Source organism: Electrona antarctica, assembly GCF_951216825.1.
Source record: "Electrona antarctica genome assembly, chromosome: 6".
NCBI classification, from domain to species: domain Eukaryota; kingdom Metazoa; phylum Chordata; class Actinopteri; order Myctophiformes; family Myctophidae; genus Electrona; species Electrona antarctica.
In genome coordinates, this window is record NC_136811.1 from 14,855,865 (window position 1) to 14,871,616 (window position 15,752).

A 15,752-nucleotide genomic window follows, 5' to 3' on the forward strand; every position below is an offset into this window, starting at 1 on the left:
TATCTTGCCTTACCCCTTAATCCCTAAACTTTTTTGCCATTTTTTACTATTTTGACAAACACTTTAAAATAGTTCAACTAGCCGATCTACATCGAACTTGTAGATCAGCTATTTGAACTATTTTAAAAGGTTGATAATTTTTTTTTTTAAAAAGCAAATAAATGTAGAGATAAGGGGTAAGTAAGGGGGCTATATCTTGTGCCACGCAAGATATAGCCCCTAATCCTTCAACCAAAATGCCAGCACTAGTCTTCCCCCAACACACACGTGTGTGTGTGTGTGTGTGTGTCGCACGTGCAGCACGCACGCATCACATTCAAAGGACCACAATGGAAATATGCTATTGAGCTTTATTGTGTTTTATCCGTCAGTCAAGGTAGATTAATTTAATTTAGCTCATGCTTGAATTTGAGTGGGAGAGGTGTTCTGAATGCTGTTATCATTGAATGCATTTTGTACCAAAGCAATGAGGAGCACTCAATAGTATTAAATTGTAGTAACAATAACCACTGTATGAATACCTTTGAAAAGATTATCTACTGATTATATATAGTTTCCGTGCTGCGGTTCGTACACAGCTGCACTAAAGGCCTGTTCAGCGCTGTTCACGATAAAAGCACACTATTGTCTGAAATGTGTTGAAATTATCTCATTTCAATGATACACATGGAAATGATCTCATTTCAACCCAGTTTAAAAAATAGATTGAGGCAGTGCTTTCATAACATTACGTTTTCAGGTTCAAGCCTCAAGTTGTCATTTTTGTCCTGCATAGACATGGCCATCTCATCACGAGACATGGCCAAAGCATTTCCCCGGGGGTCCCCAGCCAAAAACGTTGAGAACCCCTGCCATAGTTTTGTCTCGGGTCACCTTTGTAAACAACTTTTTTCCATCCATGGCACCCCTGAATTGCATTGTTACTTGTTAGCAGTTAGCACCTCACATTCATGAACTTGGGAGAATAGAGGGTATGCGCATGCTTAAAGTGAGTGGCACATCGAGTGGCAAAGCAACATGCAACGTGAGTTTTCTTTTTTTTTTTTTTTATGTTCTGTTTATTCATTTTTTGTTTTTTACAAGTATAGAAGTAACTTGAGAAATATGCAACGTGAGTTTAACATTGTTTAAAGTTGTTTCATGCAATCAGACTTTTCTGTTTGGATGCATGGGTTGTCAAGGCCAGAAAGTAGTTGATGATGATGTCACGCGCATACCCTCTATATTAGTTTATATTACGACAGATTGAAAAGAATATATAATTGAAATTAACCACAAAAATAGCAGATGTACAAGCTCACAACGCGTCAGGTTAAGGAGGTTTGGTGGTCCATCTTACTAGTAAGTATAGAGGGTCTAAGTGGTTAAATTGAAGTGATATGAATAAATTCCAAATATGATCAAAGTATTTTTTTTTGCGGCACCCCTGGACTTGTGTCACGGCACCCACTTTGAGAAGCCCTGCCAATAGAGTTAAGTGCCTCTCTCTCCCACTCACCCACCCGCCAGGCCCAGGGAAGTCTGTCGAGCGATGAGCTCCGCGTCCACCTGTCCGTCCCCGCGGACAACGTGGTCATCAACAACACACACAGCTACTCCAGCCGTTACCAACGGATACACACCTTCCCTGACGACCGCGAGCGGGAGGGAGGAGAGGGCGAATACCAGGAACCCACCGCCCTGCTACGACCACGGGACCACCGAGACAGCACCGGTAAGGACACACACACACGACCACACACACACACACACACACACACACAGTGGTCAAAATGTACTTAAAGGAAACACTTTCCTGGGGGTTTTTATGTGGGTGATATGTGTTTTAAGATATTTTAGTATTTCCAAGGACACTGGGCTCACTTACATCCTGGACTACATGTTGTCTCAGTAAGACAGCCCCCCCCCCTATCCACAAGGAGGAGCAGTGCACCAAAGCATTATGGGAATTGTAGTCCAGGAATACTAAAATATCTAAAAACACATGTATTACCCACATAGAAACCCCAGGAAAGTGTTTCTTGTCTCCCGAACATCATTAAAATAAGATCTGGTTGCAAAAGGGGGCGAAGCGTCCCTTTTTAAGAACGGATAGCATCAGTAGGATTGACATAACACTACACACAGACATGTGTGTACATGTTGTATAATTATGTAAGATCGCTTCGTATTGTCTTGTCCTTGATTTGCTGACTGCACTGAGTCAGCAAATCACACATGGCTTTCAGTAGCGTGACAGACAGTCTCTACAACATCATGCACAGTTACTGTAAATCCTCCACGCGTCACTTTGTGCACCGCAGAATCAGCACTTACTTTGACTCGTCGTGAGAGAAACTTAAACTGTGTACAGAAGAGTATCCGCCGCGGTTCCGCCACTGACACGTTGTTTGCGTGTTTATGCGCCGGGGCTATTAGGGGGGGGGGATCAAATAATGATGGGAGCGGAAAGAAAATGTGGTGTGCATGTGAAGAAAGAGGTGGTGTGCGAGAGAGAGAGAGAGAGAATGCATTTCACAATAGCAAAACAATTAGGCGAAATGAAACCAAATAATGTGCGAGGAGGAGCTGTGTCTCCGGGGAGATGCACTGAGCTTAAAAGGACATAGAAGACCCATTGTTCTCCAGGAGAGGGCAAGAGGGAGAGAGAGAGAGTGTGTGCGTGCGTGCGTGCGTGCGTGCGTGCGTGCGTGCGTGCGTGCGTGCGCGTGCGCAGGGGGCATGCTGTCTTTACCAGGCGCCTGTGATAGTTTGGAATAACAAAAGTCACTCGCACATCATTCCATCCATTGAGTTTGGTTGTTATGTTTTTTGGCCTGAGTTGTTGTTGTGTTAACCTTGCCTGTTCCTTGCTATGCTCTCCTGTTCTGTTGTGTGTGTCCTGTGCTCCGTGTGTTCCCCGTTCTCTGTTATACTGTGATTGATTTGCTATTGCTAACATTGTCTTGCTGATGATGGTTGTGTTTTTGTGTTGTGATGTCGTCGTGTCGTTTGAATTGCGTTGCGTTGCGTTGTTGCCATGTACCGTGTTGTGTTGTTGTGCCATGCTGCATTATGTCGTATTGTGTTTGTTTGTGTTTCGTTGCGTCATGCACTGTTGCTGTACTGTGTTGCATTGCATTGTGCCTTGTATGCATTGCATTGTGCCTTGTATGCCTTGTATGCTGCGTGAATAAACCATATCATCTGTGTGTGTGTGCCTGTACAATGCCTGGTGCCTTGTGTGTCCATGCTTTGTCGTGTGTTGTGCGTGTGTATGTGTGTGTACCCTCCCAGCCTTGCTGTTAAACAACCCAGCCTATCACCTGCTCCTGTCAGATCACAGACAAGGCGCGTGGCCCATAGCCCTCCCCAGCACCGCTCAGGAAAAGAGACTCAATGTGCCCCAGGGTAAGACACCTCCGGCTGGGGGAAAGCAGTCAGGCTGGGCTCCTGAACCTAGTAGGGATGCACAAAGTAAACGCCTGTGGAATTGATTATTGCTATTTAGTTTCCAGCAATTGATTATCAACTGAATTAATATGAAAACATTAAAGTTTGTGTATAAGTCTCTACTTTCAAAAGCTGCATTCACAGTGCGCATTATGATGTGGATATTTGAATTTCCACATTGAATACATTTAAACTATTAGCATATTGTCATTCCACTGAAGTCAGAATGTCTGCTTAGTTGGAAATAATCCAAACGTTGATGCGAAACATGAAAGAGACTAGCTTTGTTCCCCAAACATCAAACAATCCAGCAAGATAATGATAGTTTTTCCCCATAATCGTGTAGCCATTCTACTTGCTTATTAGCAACCAAGTGCTGCAAGACAACATAATTCCTAGTCTATTTAAGTGTGGAGCTGCAGAGATAGTGCAGTCTTAACAGTTTCATTTTTGCATGCGTATGACTTTCACCACAACCCCTCCTGTCACTCATGTTACTTAACGAGATCACCTCACTCACCATCTCCAGATAACTACTGTTTTGTTTTAAAACACTACATCCATTGGCAGTAGCGGTTTGCCCGACAGTGTGGGATGAGATAGTCTCACATTTACAAGACAGCTTTAGAGAAAGACAGATGGTTGTTTCAATTTGTTTATTTTTTCCACCGTCTGTCAAACTAACCTTTAATCTTGCCCCCTCTCTCTCTCTCTCTCTCTGTCGGTCTCTCTCTCTCTTTCTCCTCATCAATCTTCTCTCCATCTGTCTGTCTCTCTCTCCCCATGTCCTCCATCACCCTGCGCCTCCCTTCCCTCTGTTCTGTTCACCCACTCCCACCCTCCTTCTTCACCAATTTTCTCATCTCTTCTTCGGACCCCCGCCACCTGTCTCTCCATCTCTTCTTCCTACTCTCTCTCTCCTCCCTTCGTCCTGGTGCAGCCTGCGGTGTGGACAGAGACCTGGAGAAGAGCTTCCCCCTGGCGCACCAGGAGGAGCCTCCCCCGTACCCGGGTGCCCCCCCCTACCCGCTGTCTCCCCCCAGCGTGCCACACTACGCCGAGGCCGACATCGTGAGCCTCCAGGGGGTGAGCGGAAACAACACGTACGCCGTGCCCGCTGCCGCCGCCGCCTCCTGTTCCTCCACCTCGTCCAGCCCCGTGGCGGACTCGTCGGCCGCCTGCCCCCCACTTCCCGAGCTGCCCCGACACAGACTGGTCTTCAAGGAGAAGCTGGGAGAGGGCCAGTTTGGAGAGGTGTGTGTGTGTGTGTGTGTGTGTGTGTGTGTGTGTGTGTGTGTGTGTGTGTGTGTGTGTGTGTGTGTGTGTGTGTGTGTGTGTGTGTGTGTGTGTGTGTGTGTGTGTGTGTGTGTGTGTGTGTGTGTGTGTGTGTGTGTGTGTGTGTGTGTGTGTGTGTGTGTGTGTCCACATGTTATTGCAATATAACAGCGTCTATTATCTGCCCGTGAAAGGTACACCTGTGTGAAATCGAGAATCCTCAGGACCTGCCCAACCTGGAGTTTCCCTTCAATGTCAGGAAAGGTCGCCCCCTGCTGGTGGCTGTGAAGATACTGCGCCCAGACGCTTCAAAGAATGCCAGGTCTGTAGCGCCAACTTGTGTGTGTGTGTGTGTCTGTGTGTGTGTGCGTGCGTGTATGTGTACGTGCGGTACAGCCCAATATATACCATTGTTTTTATCACTATCTTGGGACCTGGATGTATTCCAAGTGCAGCATTAGTGGGATGTGGGTCTGACTCTGCATGTTCTCACAAGCCTGTAGTCAGCTACGTCATTTAGGAGTGATAGAACTGCTTGTTCATGTCGTTTCCATCAAACGTGATCAGTCCAGCTGCTTTGTTCTAGAGGGAGGGGGGGGGGGGGGGGTCTCTCTCTCTCTCATTCACCCTCCCTTACTTTGTCCTGCATTCAGTAAAACCTCACATCTGTCTGAATTCTCCTTACTTTTAAGCAGACCACTAGTGTTAATATGGAAGCTGAGAGGGAGAGAATTGGACAGTTTTCAAGGCAATTAAGAACCAATTCAGCCAGTGATTTGACTCATGTTTGTCCACTTCAAGAAGTCCTACTATTTTCCCTAACTAAGACCAATTCTGGCGAATTAACATGTGCATCCAAATGTGTTGCTAACTAATTTTCCATAAAGGAACAAGTGATTGATCGGTGATAGTGAACAAGAGAAGCACCTGAGACATGAAATGTGAGCGTGGGACGTCTATGTGTTAATCCCCTTCAGCTTAATCAGCTTCAGCTGGCTGATGGCTGCTCAGATGGTCATGGTGGGTGCTGCTAGGGGTTAAGAGTCTTGCTCAGGGAAATTTGGACCCGTAGACATGGGAGGCGAACCAGTGATCTTCGGATTACCAGACGGCCAGTGCTGTAGCCTGGGTTATTTTTTTTCAGACGGTATACCATAATTATTCCCTGTGTGACATGCGCACGTATAGGCTACACGCTCGCACGTGGTCAGTGGATGAAATGGTTAGCAGACGGTATACGCTTTTTCCCAAAAAAACTTCAGCACAGCATACTACGTATATAGCGTGTAACAGTAGACTACAGTCACTACACCACTGCAGACAGGTTCTCTAGCCACTGAACAGCCGTCCCAAGCACACGTGTGAAGTTACTAAGTTTCTGATATGCATGAAGTTTGAGCGTTTTCTTTTGTTGATGGATTCTCTCTCTCTCTCTCTCTCTCTCTCTCTCTCACACACACACACACACACACTCTCTGTCTCAGGAATGACTTCCTGAAGGAGGTGAAGATCCTGTCTCGTCTGAAGGATCCTAACATCATTCGTCTGCTGGGTGTGTGTGTGAGCAGCGACCCTCTGTGCATGGTCACAGAGTACATGGAGTGTGGAGACCTCAACCAGTACCTGTCGCACCGCGTGCTGCTGGACAAGAGCGGCCCATCGCACAACACCCCCACTATCAGGTAACATTGGACACACGCAAAGCAATGTGCACTCGTATGAACAGACACACATATGGAAATGAGTTCTTTATTTACATGATGGTGACCATGTCAGTATCATGGTCAGTATCATGTCAGTATCATGGTCAGTATCATGTCAGTATCATGTCAGTATCATGGTCAGTATCATGGTCAGTATCATGTCAGTATCATGGTCAGTATCATGTCAGTATCATGGTCAGTATCATGTCAGTATCAAGGTCAGTATCATGTCAGTATCATGTCAGTATCATGGTCAGTATCATGGCCGTACCGTGAATCTATAACCTTGCATCACCAGGATTTTCCAAACAGTGGTGAAAAGTTAAGATACAAGGATTCGTCAGCGACGTGTCACTGACTTCGAGCCCGTGTTACTTCCATGTTGCATCACTGTCGAATCCTTGGTATCTTTACCGTTCACGTGTGTTCAACGAGCAGCAGCGTAACAACAACAAGCTGTAGCCTATTTTGTCACGCTCACGCTAATGAAACAAAACACTATACGGTACAGGATTATTATGTCATGTAATTTCATGTCAAAACATAACCCAGGTCAAGTAATGGGTCACTGCATGTTTTTTTGTTTTTTTAAATGTTTTTTTTGTGGCTTCCGCCTTTATTTTACATTTTTTATGGAGGGATAGACAGTAGGCTGACAGGAAATGGGGAGAGAGATGGGGGGGTGACATGCAGTAAAGGCCGTCGGGGTCGGGAGTCGAACCCGCGGCACACTGCCAGACTGGATTACCAGCCAAGGTGCCTGGACCGCTGAGCCACGGCCCAGGCCACTCTGCATGTTTAACTAAAGTTTTCCACATGTCCAAAGTCATTTTTGAAAAAGGCATATGCCTAACCTTTTTTTTATTCATAGTTCATACTATCTTGTTGATATAATAATGTCTTTTAGGTCAATAATATAACATTATGTTGTGATATAATAATATAGCAGCGGGTAGGCTACTTGAGGCCAGTCTAGTGTCTTCTGAGTTTTTGGAACGATGATGCGCGACCGCGACACACCGCCAAATACTACCACCATACTATAGTATGTCGTTTATCATGGTTTTCGCACATGCACGCACACACACACAGACACAGTCACACACACACACACACAGGGAACACACACACACACACACACACACCTTACCTAAATGGCCCTCCCCCAGCGTCTCCTTGAAACTCCTTGAAGCTCCTTTTCAATTTATTTTCTATCCTTTCCATTTATTTTATAGTAATCCACATGATTGTCCCACTGCCCCTTCCTTCCTGCTTTCCTTCCTTCCTTCCCTTGCTCCGTCTCTCTCTCACAGCTACCCAGCTCTTATCGCCATGGCGAGTCAGATCGCGTCGGGGATGAAGTTCCTGTCCTCGCTCAACTTCGTCCATCGGGACCTGGCCACCCGTAACTGCCTGGTGGGGGGCGAGCGGGGGGAGAGCAACGAGGACCGGGGCGGCGAGCGGCCCATCAAGATCGCAGACTTCGGGATGAGCAGGAACCTTTACGCTGGAGACTACTACAGGATCCAGGGCAGAGCAGTGCTGCCCATACGATGGATGGCCTGGGAGTGTATACTGATGGTGAGACAGAAGAGTGTGTGTGTGTGTGTGTGTGTGTGTGTGTGTGTGTGTGTGTGTGTGTGTGTGTGTGTGTGTGTGTGTGCGTGTGCGTGTGCGTGCGTGTGCGCGTGTGCGCGATTTGCCATACTGATATTCAAAAGCCTGGGCCATGTGCATAAACTGACCATGAGTGGCCTAAGAATAGCTGGCATGACAAAGAGCAAAGCCAAACAACTTGCCAAATACTGTTCTGTTTCGGCTGTTCTAGGCAGTTTGTCTGTGTGGAGGAGGAGGTGCCATGTGTATCCTTGAGTGAACATGAACTGTCGACCCCGTCATATTTGTTTCCTTGTAAAATGAATTGTAATTTGTGGATTCAAATAAAGAACTAAAATGTGTGTGTGTGCGTGCGTGCTGTCAGTGATGATGATGAATAGTGATGATCATGCAGTGCATGTGTGTGTGTGTTTTACAGGGTAAGTTCACCACAGCCAGTGACGTGTGGGCGTTTGGTGTGACTCTGTGGGAGATGCTCAGTGTGTGTCAGGAGCAGCCGTACTCCAACCTGACAGATGAGCAGGTCATAGACAACGCTGGGGAGTTCTTCAGGGACCACGGCAGACAGGTAGCTACACCACACCAGAGGATTCTTAAACGTTTTCATTTCAAGGACCCCCAGTTTGGCATGCATAACTCTGGAAGTGTACAAATGGACCCGTAAGGGTTCATTTGGTTCCAATTTGTAGTACACTCCCAGAGTTACAGACTTAAAGGCTCTATTCGGTTCCATTTGTAACAGTAACAGACCGGCTGTGAGGGTGCATTTGGATCCATTTCGTTCACTCTCTGAGTTACAGACCTTTAATGGTCCATTTGGTCCCTAACTATGAGAAATGTAGCTGTGGACTCACCAGAAACCCCCTCATGGAACACTGAGAACCCAGTGCACTACACACAATCCTGCCTAGGGATGGAGCTCGAAACCCGATACCCGAAAAAACCTGATAACAAACTGAGTACCCGGTATCAATAAGCTTTGGGCTTATCAATCTTGTTATCGAGCATAGCGCCCATGACGTCACGTTTAAACAATGAAGACAAGAGGCGATCAGGAAATAAATCTAATCAACCATGATGGCACAAACATGTCGGTCTAAAAGTGCATTGATACCTGCCAATCAGCGCTGTCCCGGTAAACAAAATTACGCTTTTAAAGTGACGGTAAACACATTAACCAGTTAACAGTTTCTTCAATATTATTTTTCAAAAGTAAAAATGTCAAATGCCTCCCGTCTGTTAGAAAAGTACTGTATTTGATATTTTATACGTTGCCATACGATGGTGTCACGTGATGAACATAGCATGAATAAATAGGGACACCAAGTAAAGAAATGTAATTAACGTGTCCCCTACTGTCTGTCTGTCCTCTAGGTGTATCTGAGTCGTCCAGCGGTGTGTCCTCAGGGTCTCTATGAGCTCATGTTGAGCTGCTGGAACCGGGACTGCAAGCTCCGCCCCTCCTTCGTACACATCCACTCCTTTCTCACCGAGGACGCCATGAACATGGTGTAGCGATAGACACAGGGAAAGAGAGGGAATGTGATAAAGAAGAGAAGAGGACAGGCTATGTAGAGAGGGGGGGCTACAGGTGGCGGTGGTGTACAGCAGTACAGGTGGAGAGGGGCTGGGAGCAGGTTTGCTTGCTTGTATATTTTTGTATCTCCCGGGGCGGACAGGGCTAAGACGCCGCTGGTTCGGTTTTCGATAGTCCCCTAACCCCACCCCAAACCTAAAGCTTCATGTTGTACTACATTGTACGACAATGTCCCTTGCACAAGAAAAACAACATGTAAATGTCTTTTTGACAGGGGACACCTTTGCCTTGTTAAGCTTAAATAAATTAAGCTTAACCACACCCCCACTTCCTTTAACCCTTAATAGTGGAGCTACGTTTGGTAATGAATGAGACACAATGGTAGGTGGTGGGCTGCAGTCTGCGTAGTAGGCGTTCTAGTACTGTTTCTTATTTTTCCACATAAGCTGACTTAACACGTACGACTAACATTAAATGCTGTAAAATGTGTGTTAGAGGGCTTAGCAGATGAAAGCAAAAAAGGATGGGAATTTCTTGTACTTTGATATATAATAATAGAAGATTAAGAGTTTGTAAAACTATGTGGATGACCTGCAAAACATTTGAAATACAAACGATAAGGGTTTTTATTTTTTACAGGTGATGGTGTAACTTTTTATATGTATACATTTCTGTTGCCTCGTGCATTTCATGTAACACCTTGCCATCTAGTGGGGACAGTGCACATACAGTACAATTATGTGTCTTAGTATTTACATTATGAGTAGGCGTACTGTGCACAGTTTGCTGTATACTATTATTATTCCCAGCTCCAACAATGTCCCCTCCACTTCCCCTCATGCCCAACAACATTTTAGCATGGTTTCCCTGTAGCTACTTAAAGGAGCATCCAATACCACAGTTATAACTGTATACTTATAGCAGAGTGTGGATAGGGTAACGTACTACTAGTAATCCTGGTTCAGTCCCTTTGCTCCTGTGTTGAAGAAGCATCCCTGAGAATGTCACAGAGCCAAGACAAGTTGCTTTTACAAAAGAGCCAAGTGGTTAAAATGTAAACGTGATGATGATGACCAGAATACATTAGACTCCTTCTTTCTGTGAAGGGGTTGTGGTGTTTGTTGTCTCATTCAAGCTGAAGAGGAATCAACTACACTATATTAACACTACAGCCATTTTAAACCAGACTACTCCCTGCACATGGTCTGAGAGCTGCAAAAAGAAAGAAAAAAAGACCAGATCACAGATGACCTTTATTGTTGTGAGCCCTAACTCTGAGCCACAGAGAGAACTGTCTTTTTGGTGCCAAAACAGTGGGCCACACACCTGAGAACTGACCCTGAAACTGAACTGAGATCTGCTGGTGCTACTGCCACTGGCGATAATATGACCAGCAAACTGGAACGACTCTCTCCCCCGAAACAGAGACAATACTGCCCCCTAGGGCAGAAGAAAGGACAGACATTAGGAGATGCACCTGCTCAGATGTAAGATGTGAGTTTTGGAAATGCATGGATCTGGCCATGACCCAGACACAGGGATAAATGTTAAAATTCCACTACCAGCTGCACTTTAAAATCCTGTATCCCTGGCCGAGCTGAATGATTCTTCTCTGGTATGTAACAATGCCTGTCGATGTGGAATTGAATTTGCTTGTGCTGAACATGTTTCAGAGCTAAACATCTTCTTCAACAAAGCATTTTCAAACAAATGGATGTAAATGTTTTTTTTCTTGTTTTGTTTTACTTCCATGACATCTTTTCATCATTTGATTGTATGAAACCATTATGCTCTTAAATCAGCGACAGCATTGAGGTGTTGACTCATAACTATAATCTCATTTTGTTCATTCAAAACTATTACTGTATTCAAAACATTTTTATTTTTGTTGTTATAAGGTTGTAGCATTGGTTAACTAATACATATTGGGAGTCGTGACTCTCCTAAGTTTGGTGAAATGGTGGCCAGTGGTGGAAGAAGTTATCACACTTTTTACTTTAGTAAAAGTATCAATACTACATAGTAGAAAGTAAAAGTCTGGTATTCAAACTACTAAACTTTAGTAGTAGTACACAAAGTATTGGCATGAAAATATACTTAAAAATAAAAAAAGTTAAAAATAATAATAATAAAAGAAACATTATGCAGAATGTCTCATTCCATAACTTTTCAAAATGAAAATACTCCAATAAAGTAAAAGAATAAAATACCTGAAACTTTCACTTAAGTACAGTACTTGAGTACATGTACTTCCCACCACTGTAAATGGCAACGCAACTCTTTATAAAACCATCTAATCAATAAACTGACCACAGTAGAACCAATCTTACTGAGTTTTACAAATTATCAAGTAATCAATGTTTACTGATTGAATGAGTGGGAATGGCCTGTGCCATTTCAATAAAGTATGCTTCTCAATTGATCATTTTTGATACACTGTACTTCAGATGAACCCATATCTTTATGAATATACTGTATGTACTTAGACACTCCTTGATGTCTGTTATTTTGTCCTTTTGTGTCTTTGAAAAGCTGAACCCAATGATGTGTACATATTTTTTAAATGACAGAATTGTTCATTTCCTTCACTAATATATGGAAAACTCTTTGTTACATTTTGGGGGTCTCTTGTTTCTTTGTAGAAAAGCTTGCTACCTTGATGCCATTGTAATTCATTGTGTTGTCTATTTTTGTAGTTGTTTTAATAAAGTTAACCTTTTCAAATACAAAGCCATGTCGTGCACACATACATCAAGTGGGGCTAGCTAGAGCCCCTGCCATTTTGCCTGTCTGTAAAAAGAAAAGTGGAGCTCTTGATTAATCCCTTTGAACTTCACAGGGCTCCATGAAAAATGACATATGTATGTCGTTTTTCATGGTTTTGCCGATTAATAAAAAAGATGAAAATCGTGAAAAAACGACATACTATAGTGTTTTTCATGATTTTCATCATTTGTTTTATCGTCACACCATGAAAAACTACATAGCCTACTATAGTATGTTGTTTTTCATGATTTTCATTTATTTTATCGGCCAAAAACATGAAAAACTACATTTTATCGTTTATCGTTTTCAACGATAAAAAAGTGATGATAAATGTCATTGTCATGCCTAGTCATTTTCCATTTTTCCAGTTTATGATTTTCACCTTGAAAAACGACATTACTATACGTATACTATCGGCCTACTCACTGTTTGTCAAAAACCATGAAGATAGTTATGTCATCGAAAAGCATGATTTTCATAACTTTTTTTATAGTTGAAAACCATGAAAATGGACACTGTGACTACTATAACAAACCCTGCATTGACTTTTTTAGCCAGCAGGTGTCAGAACATAAACACTTACTTGATATCATATCTTTGCTTTCTAGATTTGGATTTTGGATTTTCTTAATTGAATTTCACTTAAGTAATTAACTAACGCAGCTTTTCCTGACTGTCAGGTCAGGTGGTCGTCCCATGACTCCCATCAACGTTGACTCCCATCAACGTTGTGTGGACGTCGTATGGACGTCTTTTTGCAACAGCTTTCTCCTGACTGTCAGGTCCCTATCAACGTCGTATCGACGTCTTTTTGCAACGCAGCTGAGGCGACTTGACTGTCAGGTCAGGTCGTATCGACGACGTTGTATGGACGTCGTATGGACGTCTGGCTGGGTCAGCGACTTTGACGTCGTATATTGACGTCTGGGGGTTGGCGATTACAGAGAGGTCTGTTGGACGTCGTATGGACGTCTCTAGAATCCCCATTCAAACGTTACAATCTTACGGTGGACTTGTTTGCCGGAAAATAAATCTTTTAAATGTTTCATAGTTTTAGGAAGTATTTGTACTTTTACTTCTACTCCACATCATCTCAGAGCCAAAACTTTTACTTTTACTTCACTACAATTATTTGAAAACTTTAGTTACTAGTTACTTTGGCGATTTTAATTTTGATTAGAAAACATACATTAACCACTTCAACCCTATACAATATACATTTTGGCCATTTGAAAATAGCCGATCTACAAGCTCACAATGCGTCGCGTTGCGACGCATTGTGAGCTTGTAGATCGGCTATTTTCAATAGATTTCCTACACATTTTTTACTTGTGAAATGGGACATTCTGCAATATGAATACTTTTACTTTAAGTACATTTTGATGCCGATACTTTTGTACTTTTACTCAAGTACATTTTCAATTCCGTACTTTTAATTGTAACGAAGGAGGTCTAAATTGCAGTATTGGTACTTTTACTTAAGTAAAACAATTGAGTACTTTTTCCACCACTGCATCATAGGATATATATTGTTCCACATTAACCACTGAATCCCTACCATCCCTATAGGGGAAGGGTGACCCCTCCCCCGGATCACTGGGAGTCACCGGACACCACTTGAGAACCAATGTGATCACACAGAACGGAGATATCATTCAACTATTTCCCAGTGATGGACGAAGCACTCAAATGTTTTGCTTAAGTAAAAGTATCAATAACCTATAAATTGTCTGTTACAGACCGTTTTACGTTTTATGATGTTGGCCTACAAAGCAACCATAGGTATGGCACACCCATATCTTCAAAGTCTGACCCACCCCTAAATCTTTTGGGGTGGGTAACAATGGTAACAATGAAATACAACACAGAGAACATCAGATTTTAAAGTTTATTGTCCACATAGACTTGCAATAAATTCTTTCATGTTACACAAAATCAGTCAATTAGCCTACAATTACACTACAGTACTTACATAACATACTGAACAACTTTTATAAGGGTAGGCTAAAGGAAATAATATACATTGTTTGCTTATAAAACTGATTAGTAAAGGGAAACATAGAAAAGAGGAAGCGGTTAGATTTGGATTTGGCGTTTACCCAAACCTCGCCAGAAAGGTGGAACAGATCACTAGACTCTCACACGCAGACTATAACCCATAGAGAAACCAGATTTTTAACCAACATTTATGTTGCGAGTTGAGGCTTTGACTTATCCAGGCACTTGGCGGTAGGTAACAAAATGCACAGGCAATGCAGCCTGCAAACTTTGGGTTGTTGGTCAGAGAGAGACAGACAGTACATGCAAAACGCCAAAACAAACTTGAAGCAGAAAGCGAATTAAAAACTGGGAGTTGAGTCATCAGTAGCAAACTTTCCACTTTCTTAACCTTCAGACTTCAAAGACAGTGCAGTCAATTAGTGCAGTCAATTTCAAACAAACCCATTTTCTCGTTGCCCACCACAAACATTTTTCTCTGCTCTGTGCAAGAAAACCCTCGGCTTGTTCCCACCGCCCACTTTCTTTCCCCTCTCCTCACTGTAATGTTCAGAAGAAAGCCCTCCGTGCCACAGACTACATTTCTTGTGGGCCACCCCCTATGATGTTAAAACTGGCCAATCTACAAAATTAACAATTACTAGCATGCTTTAGGGTGCACACATTTACACCAATAAGCTTAAGTTGACCCGTAGCGTTAGTAGTAGCGTTCAAAGCGATTACAGACATGCAACTTGCCAGTTCAACTGTATAAATTACTGACCTAGGCAATGATATGCAGAAGTCCCCAAACTATAAAAAAAAAATAGGGACAAAAGAGCTGCGACTGAAAAATGCAAGACACTGAAAATAAAAGTTCCATATGAACTACAACTGATTTATTGTTCATATGAAAACTAGATATAAGCTTCACATGACTTTCTATAATAGTAAAAAGATTGGATGTCAGTTAACAGACCCAGACCCTCTGTAAGAGGTAAAATGACTGATCAGAAAAAATAAACAAAATAATAAAAAGATCACATCTTAGAAATACGAGTAAAAAAATGGCACCGACAACAGCTTTCCACCCCTGCTAGTCAAAGTGATCCTGGCTCTCCTATGTTACAGTAGGTCTAAGTTGGTTGAAAAAGCAGCCCTACTGAGGCAAAATGCACTAACTGGGTACACAGAATGTATAAAATGAAGAACAATTCCTACACCATTCCATCTCACCCTCTACATCAGCGGTTCCCAAAGTGGGGTCCACGGACCCCTAGGGGTACGCGACGCATAGCCAGGGGGTACCCGAAATAATTCCCAGATTTTTATTTATTTTGTAACTTTTTTTAACATTAAAATTATGTTTATCTACGTGGTAATTTCTGCCAAGTTGCGCAATACACGTATTTTTTGTGTTGTTCATTGTGTTTCTCCCATGTTTG

The 15,752-nt window shown here is 43.1% G+C and overlaps 2 protein-coding genes across 5 annotated transcripts in view; one reads left to right on the top strand and one right to left on the bottom strand.

The window, feature by feature from the left end:
- Window positions 1-12,179, top strand: part of LOC306924967 (epithelial discoidin domain-containing receptor 1-like) — a gene marked incomplete at its 5' end in the record, with an annotated part of 32,394 nt that extends 20,215 nt beyond the window's left edge. The window contains 8 exons of the mRNA XM_079503646.1: window positions 1,510-1,714; window positions 3,277-3,390; window positions 4,373-4,686; window positions 4,902-5,029; window positions 6,192-6,389; window positions 7,724-7,991; window positions 8,446-8,595; window positions 9,402-12,179. Of these exons, the coding sequence (XP_079359772.1) occupies window positions 1,510-1,714; window positions 3,277-3,390; window positions 4,373-4,686; window positions 4,902-5,029; window positions 6,192-6,389; window positions 7,724-7,991; window positions 8,446-8,595; window positions 9,402-9,542 (1,518 nt within the window). The 3' untranslated portion in view covers window positions 9,543-12,179. The remainder of the gene's footprint in view (window positions 1-1,509; window positions 1,715-3,276; window positions 3,391-4,372; window positions 4,687-4,901; window positions 5,030-6,191; window positions 6,390-7,723; window positions 7,992-8,445; window positions 8,596-9,401) is intronic.
- A 2,025-nt stretch (window positions 12,180-14,204) lies between these two features.
- Window positions 14,205-15,752, bottom strand: part of flot1b (flotillin 1b) — a 23,546-nt gene continuing 21,998 nt past the window's right edge. For all 4 annotated transcript variants that reach the window (XM_079504318.1, XM_079504317.1, XM_079504315.1 and 1 more), the window contains exon 13: window positions 14,205-15,752. This exon is cut by the window's right edge. The gene's annotated coding sequence lies outside the window, so the exon portion shown is untranslated.